Consider the following 8,653-nt stretch of genomic DNA (forward strand, 5'->3'; position numbering starts at 1 on the left):
AATACTCGGTGGGCCGGTTACAACCTCTTTGAGCCTTCTCAGTTCTCTTAGATGTAAAATCAGGATAGTAACAGCACCAGTTATATAAAGTTATTGTGGAGATGAAATGAGACAATGAATGTGACCAGGAAATGTTAGCTTACAGCCATTACTGCTCTTACGCCATCAGTTATTTGTTGTCACATCTGTCTTTCCCACTAGGTGATGAGTTTTTCAAGAGTAGGATAGTGTCTGGTTCATTGTTGTATCTCCAGTGCCCAGGAAAGGACCCGGCACAAAGATACCCCCTGAACAGTTTCTGAGTGGAAGGATGGGTGAATGGATGGATAGAGGATGGCTGGATGTCCTATGATCAGGAGTAGAGCCACATGCTGCAGCTTAATAAATATGTGTAGATTTGACTTAGCTGTGTAATCTGATTTTCCAGGCCCTAGGGATTTTTCCTTTGCCTCACTCTCTTTTTCTCTCCCCACCCCATCAGTCTATCCTTGGGGTGCAGTGTGAAGTACAAAAGCAGCTCAAGGCCTTCGTCACCCTAGAACGTTTTGACCAGCTCTATGGCTCAACAATCACCAGCTGCCAGCAGGCCCCAAAGACAAAGAAGTTTGCATCCTATGGCTCAGTCTTTGGCAAGGGGGTCAAGTTTGCACTGAAGGACGGCCGAGTGACCACCGATATCATCAGCGTGGCCAACGAGGACGGGCGGAGGGTTGCCGCCATCTTGAACAATGCCCACTACCTGGAGAACCTGCACTTCACCATTGACGGGATGGACACCCACTACTTTGTGAAACCGGGGCCCTCGGAAGGCGACCTGACCATCCTGGGCCTCAGTGGGGGGCAGCGAACCCTGGAGAATGGGGTCAACGTCACCGTGTCCCAGATCAACACGATGCTCAATGGCAGGACTAGACGCTACACAGACATCCAGCTGCAGTACGGGCCGCTGTGCTTGAACACCCGCTACGGGACGACGCTGGACGAGGAGAAGGCGCGGGTGCTGGAGCTGGCCCGGCAGAGGGCCGTGCGCCAGGCCTGGGCCCGCGAGCAGCAGCGGCTCCGGGAAGGGGAGGAGGGCCTGCGGGCCTGGACGGAGGGGGAGAGGCAGCAGGCGCTGAACACGGGGCGGGTCCAGGGCTACGACGGCTTCTTCGTGATCTCCGTGGAGCAGTACCCAGAACTGTCAGACAGCGCCAACAACATCCACTTCATGAGACAGAGCGAGATGGGCCGAAGGTGACAGGGAGGGCCACGGCCTGGACTTCTTGCCAAAGACAGCTACTCTTTTGTGGCCGCACAGCTGACTGTGTTGTACTTTTAAAAAGAAAATCCTTTTTTAACAAGTGCAGAAAAGAAACAAAACAAAAAAAAAGATACTGGTTGCATTAACTCATGCAACATCTTTTTTTTAAGAAAAGAAAAACACAAAATTGGCCTTCACACATTTTTTGCAAAGAACAGAAGGTATTTTTTTTCTGTAGTGTGATCACAATGAAAACTTTATTGTCTTTTGTTCCCTTTTCCCTGAGGATTTTTCCTTGTTGTTTGGGGCACATTTCTCCTCTCTGAGACGCATCTCCTGGGGGGTGTCCTTGTCTGTCCCTTGGTACCCAGTGTGATGTGAGACACGAATGTCTGTGCTAACTTGTCTCATGTGCAACCCTTTCCTCAGCGGGGGTCCGGCAGGAGTGAGGGGTGCAGGTAACAAGCCGTACAAAACGTCTAAGGGGGCCTGGAAGGAGGGTCTGCCGGACCCGAGGATCCCCGGCTAAGCTCCCGCAGACGAGCGACGGCTTTTTATTCACTGTGTTCCGTGCCTCCGGAGGACTACGGATGGCTTCATCTCTCTCCGGGGAATTTCGTTACGTCATTCAGCACCTCTTTCAAGCCCCTTCAAACTCCTGTTCAAGCTTTATATTTTGATGCTAAATGAAACCCCCTGCCCCTTTTGCAAATCCTGTGTAGTTGTTGGTGCCACCCCCGTGCTGGGATGGAGAAAGTTTCTCCCAGGTCCTTTCCCCCAGTCTGGTGACATAACGTCCTGAGGCTAAGAGCCTGGTCCTCCCCAGGAGGCAGAGGCACCCAGGACGACTGTGGCTGGCCCGTCCTCCCATGATGTTCCTTACTCACCTCCTCCTGTCTCCCAAGGTCAGATGTGAGAACCAGCACAGCACAGCAAGCCCTCAGTGTGGGCACCGTGTCCAGGGAGGGGAGGGCCACCCACGGCTAAAAGATGGCAGTGGTGGCAAGGGTACCAGCCTGCCTTCCTGGGTGAAGCCCTCTCCCCACGACTTTGGGTATCTCCCCTCCGCTGCTCAGCTGCCACCACTGAGAAACCGGGGTGTGGAGAGAGGTGCTCGGTGGCCTTCGGTTCCGGAAAGATGTTTAAGAAAAAGTCAGCCAAAGAGAGGAAGGCACGAGCCACGCTTCCTTCTAACCTGCTCCGACGGCTCCTCCGCCTTCCACCTGTGGGTTAAGTGCAGAACCGAATGCAGCAGGAGGGGCGTTCGAGAAACTCCTCCTGTGAAACGATCCTTAAACAGCTTCCCCTTGAGAGGAGCCCAGCCAAGGTTCGGAAGAAAGAGTGAAAAGAAAGAAGGAAAAGAGATACCTTGGGGCGGCCTGGCGATGTCATGCAACCCGGCCAGGAGTGGAGGCCATTCCTGAGGCTGGTGCCCGAGATCCTGGAGACCAGGCTACAGTTGTCCCTATGGAGACCTATGCCTGACGTCATTAGGAGGAGACTCAAGCCCTCTCAGGAGTGGGTACAACCCATTTCTGGAGGGCAGGCCCAGGGAGAGACAGCAGCCAGCCAGGCCAGAGGGAGCATGGAGGGGAGGGAGGGAGGGGGGGAGGCAGGAGCTAGGAGCTTCTGGTTCCTGGCTTGTCTGCCTAATCACCACCGTCATCACCACTCACAGGAGGCTCTGGGAGACCAGGAGGGGAAGCCACATGCTTCCTTTGGAGCTGGGCTTCGTAGAAAATGGGACTGTTATGGGTTACATTTACATTAAGTGTGGAAAATGAATTCTGAGTCCGAGCTATTCCCCGTGGCAACCTTGTTGGACTGATAAGCTCATGGCACCCTTATAGCCTTACTCACAGAGTCTTCAGAATATTACACAAGTTAATGAAACCAAGAAGGTCTCTCACTGCACGCGAATCGGAGCGGCGTAGAGCCCGGGCTCTGCCTGGCAGAGGGAGGCACCCACAGCTTCTCGGGAGAGAAGCTTTCGCCTTATGTCATCCCACTGGGATTAGAGGATGTGTTTCGATAAGTGCTCTTCCTGTTTCCAAAAAAAAGTCACGCTGCTGCGACAGGGCACCTTGGCCTGTTTGTCCCCTGGTCTCCTAGTGCCTCTGGGTCCAGAACTCTGCAGAGTCCGACGCAGGGCTCCTTGGGTCCACCGTACGCAGCAGGAGGTGGTGGTGGGCTCCCATCCAGCCGGATCCTTCTTGGGGGGATGAAAAACAGCTTGGCCTGAAGAACACAGCTTTTTATCCAAAATAGACTTATGCCTCTCAAAATGTACTCTTGACATAGGGGCCCTTGGGCAAAGCTCTCCTTCAATAGGTCTAGTTGATCATTTCCATCCTGGCTGCCCGACATCAGTCAAGACCTACTGGGGACGTCCACTCGGAGCCCAGAGACGGCAGGAGGGCCAAGGGAGTCACCTCCCTGCACCTCCCCGACCTCTGGCCCTCCACCACCACCACCAAAGTAATAGTGTGGACTTTTAAAGATCAAAAACAGAATTATTGAGCATTCCTTTTCTTTAAATGATTGCTGTTATATTTCTCCTGGGCTGTATACCACCAAGGAGGCCCAGCTTCTGTGCAGGGAGAGGCTGGAGCATCCCCAAGCGTTAGGGAGAGGATCTCAGGTGTGGAGCAGGCAACATCGCGCACCTCGGTTTTGCATCGGTGCTGTTGCTATGGGAGACGTGCTTCTGGCCCCGGTTTTGTTGGCTGCTTTGGAGTCGGTTTCCATTCAGGTTGGCAGGTGACTCTGTGCCTCGCCTCTCAGTCTGCCCTCCTGCTGAGACCAGCAATCCCAATCTCGCGGCAGGAGTGAAGCTGAAGGCATAAGCCAGAGGTCCCTGTGCCCGTTCCGGGGCCTCGAGGCATCAAATCCACTCCCTGGAGCAACCAGCCCTCCTTCACTGGCCCAGGCTCTTGATTCTGCAGGATGTCAGCTTCTGACCCTAGAAAGAGGTTTGTTTTGGAAGCGTTCTCCCCTGCCCTCCACAGCTGCCACCAGCCCCTCATCCTCAGCCCTCTGCCATCACCTGAAATAGCTTAGCGATGAACCAACCCTGTTTTTCATCGGATGAGATTTCCGTTTAATCCGCCCTGCGGACACAGCCCTGGAGGGCAGGGTCTGGAACAGTCCCTAGGAAACCGACCCGAGGCTGACAGTAACCGGGAGGTGTGCTTTTAAACACTCGGGAGGGGGCGGGGCTGGGAGCTGAAGGTGCCGGCTGGCAAGGAAGGCGAGTAAAACCCGGCAGTGATTTTATAGACACATAACAAGGAATCGGATTTGTTTTAAAAAAGTAAGGACCTTTTCAGCTCTGACGTTTAAGTGCCACCTGTATAGAGGGCAGGAGTTTCCATTATGCAGAGGCAAGGCTCTCCGTGTGAAATCTTAGAACCCAGTTTCACACCTGCAGCCCTATTTTTTTTCCTCCGAGGAGGGAGCTTGCGCAGCCCCAGAGGGGTCCCCTGCTTTGGGGTTTGAGCTTCGGGTGCTCAAAGTCAGATCTCTTCTCCATTCCTCACAGCAGCCACTACCCCCAGGTCATGGCTTCTGGTCCCGAGGTGGAGCTCGCCTCCTGAGGGGTCCCAGAAAGAACCCTGTCCCCCCCTGGGATCCTCATTAGGACTAACAGCCCTCATTCAAGGCTCATAATTCCCTGCTAGGTTTATACACTCATCTATATTTTATTGGAGAGGAGGAGATTCAGAGAAAGGACTCCGGAGTTCAAGGCCCTTTCATTTAACCTTGAAAAAACAGCAAACTCATTTTAAAGACTCATTGCTCAGGTGATAGAAACTCTATCCTCTGTAACCTTTTTACATTCTCAAAAACCAGCCTCGTGTACACGACCGCCCCAGACAGCGGTGAGCTCTTAGGTTTCATCATGAATGTGGAGATCAGAGTGGGGGGAGGCCTAGGTGGGGCCACCGTTGGGTTTCTTACCCTCTCTGGAATGCCAAAAGCATGCTACTGGGCCACCCCTGGGTCCCAAGAAAATGTGATTGATTCTGAGGGCAAACTGCCAACAGAGAACCAACCCCTGGGCAGCTCAGTCATCCTGTCAGAAGCTGGGTCACAGAAGTCTAGCGGTGCCCGGCGGCCCAGGATTCATCCAACCCCAGAACCCCACTTTTCTAAGCCTGCCTGTTCCCGAAGACTTCTGAACCCGCAGCTTGGGCAGAAGGACTCTCCCGAGCGGCCTCTGGATGACCAACACTGGAGACTCTGGCCTTACCATGCAGAACTAGTTTTCCTGAAGTCTGGAACTCATTTTGAGAAGTTTTTTTCTCAACACCTTTGTGTTTCTAACACTGTATTCCTGACTGTGTAAATACCGACAAGGCTGTAAATAAATGCAGATGTAGATACCTTCTAGAAAAAAAAAGGCATAAAAAACAAAACCAGAAGTGATCCCGTGTAGCCTTCGTTGACAAATAAAAGAATATTTTGTGTTTAAAGGTGTTGAGTGGCCTTTGTTTGGAGAATAGGGGCTGCCTGAGGCAGCCCTTCTAGATGCTGCTCTTCTCAGGATAACCTGCAGGACATTGGTCCTTGGCCCCAACATCCCCCTTAATCCCTCCAGATGGCAGCTATCATGGAGAGGCATTCCAGAGGACACAGACCCTGGGGCTTAACCTCAAGGATGTCAAAGTACTTTTGACATCAGCTATGTCCCACCACTCCCCCAGGCAACATCCCAGTTACTGCCCTTAAAGGCCTCAGGGACAGACTCCAGGGGGTGGGACAGCCGGGTGGATACCGCCCTGAAGAGAGAGCCTGTGCTCTGCCACTGGGCACAGAGCTGTCCACGAGTTGTCCACGGTGCCACAGTGGTCCACATGGGGTGTGGACAACTTTTAAAAATGAGTGCATATTCATGATACAAATTATTATAATCACACAACACAACTTGGCAAAAGAGAAAGGAAGAAAATTCGTTTACAATTGTTCTTATTTTTTCCCCTCTTTGTTCTTAATGTATCATTTACATATATATATATATATATAATCACAGCATACAGGTCATTTTTCACTCTGCTTTTCTCACTTAACCTCACGTTTAACCTCTCAGTTCTAGAATTCCCAGATGACAGCTGGTCACTTAGGAAAGTACATTTGCTAAGCTCAGCTCCCTGGTGTGAATGGCAGACCTTATGAAAATTCAATAATTGAGGACAGGAGTAAGAGCAGAAGGTTCACTGTTCTCCCGTTCGCCTCAGCACTGGCCCACCACCAGGCCCTCTGGGAAGGACCTTCCAGCTTCGGGCCCCATTCTACCAGGCAACTGTGAACTCTCCCCCAACAGCCTTGAGCTCTTCACCAGGCAACTGTGAGCTCTCTCCAGGCACCACTGCCCAGACCTTCACTCTTGTGGTGCCAGGAGGCACCTGCAGTGGGAGGAAAAACCTGCTTTTGGAGCCAGACCAAAGTGGGTGCAGAACTTGGCTCTAGCATTTACTGTGTGATCTTAAGCAAGTCATGTAACCCCCTGAGGCCTGGGTCTTCCGTCTATAATGAGGCTGTAATGGTGCATAACCTCCCTGTTACTGCTCAGATCACCTGATGAGAGGGTAAGTCGTGTCACACATTACTCAGTGCACAGCAGGTCTTCACCCACATAAGTTTTCCACCTCACACCTTCCTCCCCAGCTCACCCACCTCCCCCTTTCCACTACACCAGTGGTTCTCAAATTGGGCCTGCATCAGATTTACCTGAGGGCTCATCAAAACAGATTGCTGAGCCCACACCCGGAGTCTGTGGATCAGTGGGTCTGTGATGGAGCCCCATGGTTTGCATTTCCAACATGTTTCCAGGTGACACTGATGCCCCCTCAGGCTCTGAGAAGCGCTGTTAACTGCACTACCCTTTACCTTTGGTACAGAGTAAGCTATCTATTCCCGGACCTTAGATGCCGTTAGTCAATGAAACCTGCCAGTAGAGTGGGTGCTTCAGGTCCTCCTCTGCCACTCCCCCCGCCTTCCCCACTACACTACAGTCAGCTGCACAGGGAATGCGCCCCGCCCCACCATACCCACGGACATCCACACGCGTGCCCCACCGCGCACGTGGCTCCTTCGAGCCCAGCTGAAGCCCTCTCTCCGAAGCACTCGCTGAGCACCTGCCATGTGCAGGCCCTTTGCAAGACTGGGTTATTTTGGGTGAGAGCTTGAGACTATGACTATAATCTCTGTGGGTCCCCAGTGCCCAAAGCAGGTGCTCGACTATGGGTCACCCTAAGTTTGCCTTAGGGGTCCACTCTGTCTGGTGTATTTGGGAAAGAGGGCGGTTGTCTCCTGTCTCTGAATGGAGCCACCTCTCCTCTGAACTGGGTGTTGCACCTCCCTCTCCTGGCTTCCTGGCAAATCTGTTGCACCTGCCACGGGCCTTGAGAAGGGAAGAGAGTGGAGAACAGAGGCATCTCCTCCCCAGATACTCTGGCCCTCCCTGTGCTCTGCAGCCCGGCCTCAATCTTACACTGGTGATTCTTGCTCTCCTGAGCCCCTGGCAGCCTTGGAGAATACCACACACAGCATGTGAGGAAACTGACTTTAAAAGTGAGTACTAATAACCCTTTTCCACCTTAGGAGCATCTAGACCCTGGGGGAGGAGTATCTAGGAGTTAAACCTCGCAGGCTTTCCATTTGGGATCATCCCTCCCTGGCCTGTTCCCAGTCCTCAAGCTGGCCTCACTGTGGGTATCTCTCCTTCCAACCCCACCCTAAAAAGCTCTCCATGGGGGAAACTCCATCCCTACAGAGGGTGGGCAGGCAATCAGCAAGTAATTCGCAAGCCGGAATTCATCCGTGGGTCTGGAATAGCCCAGGGCGGGCTTCAGTCACCCCACCCCGAGGCCAGTCTCCTTTCAAAGATTCAGGGGCAATAGGGACTGCAAATACATCCTTATCTTTCAGTAATACAAAGATTACTTGTAGAGACACACACCTGCAAGGACAAATATCAGTTCTTAGGAGCAGTAGAGTCCTCAGCGCCTCGGGCAAAATAGAAGCATTTTCCTCCCTCCCCTGTAATCTGCAAGCTCACTCGTGCCCACCGGGGAGTAAGTCCCTGACGTAGTGTGCAGAGCACTTGGGCCTTTTCTTTGTCATCCTCTCTGCAGCCTTAAAAACATGCCCACTCCACTCTCCCGGGACTAAGTCCTTAGGGTAAAAATCCCTTCCCCAGCCTGAGAGGTGGGAACAGAGGAAGTGGAGTCGTTATTTCAGATACAGATGCTTATTATAGGACTAAGCGGGTGGGCAGGTAAATGGATGGGAAGAGAATGGATGATTAACCGAATGAATGGCCCTACAGGAGGTCTAGAGGAGGAATTGCAATTAATCAAACTTTTAGTAAGCACTTCACGCGTGTAACCCAAGCAGCCTTAGAGGACC

The 8,653-nt window shown here is 52.5% G+C and overlaps 1 protein-coding gene across 1 annotated transcript in view; it reads left to right on the forward strand.

Moving 5' to 3' along the window:
• The window catches only part of TENM4 (teneurin transmembrane protein 4), a 660,554-nt gene extending 654,836 nt beyond the window's left edge, over positions 1-5,718 (forward strand). The window contains 1 exon segment of the mRNA XM_087821630.1: positions 482-5,718. Coding sequence (XP_087677756.1) covers positions 482-1,240 — 759 coding nt within the window. The 3' untranslated portion in view covers positions 1,241-5,718.
• The last annotated feature ends 2,935 nt before the right edge of the window (positions 5,719-8,653 follow it).

The sequence above is a fragment of the Miniopterus natalensis genome, chromosome 11 (assembly GCF_054644295.1).
Source record: "Miniopterus natalensis isolate mMinNat1 chromosome 11, mMinNat1.hap1, whole genome shotgun sequence".
In the NCBI taxonomy this organism is placed as follows: Eukaryota; Metazoa; Chordata; class Mammalia; order Chiroptera; family Miniopteridae; genus Miniopterus; species Miniopterus natalensis.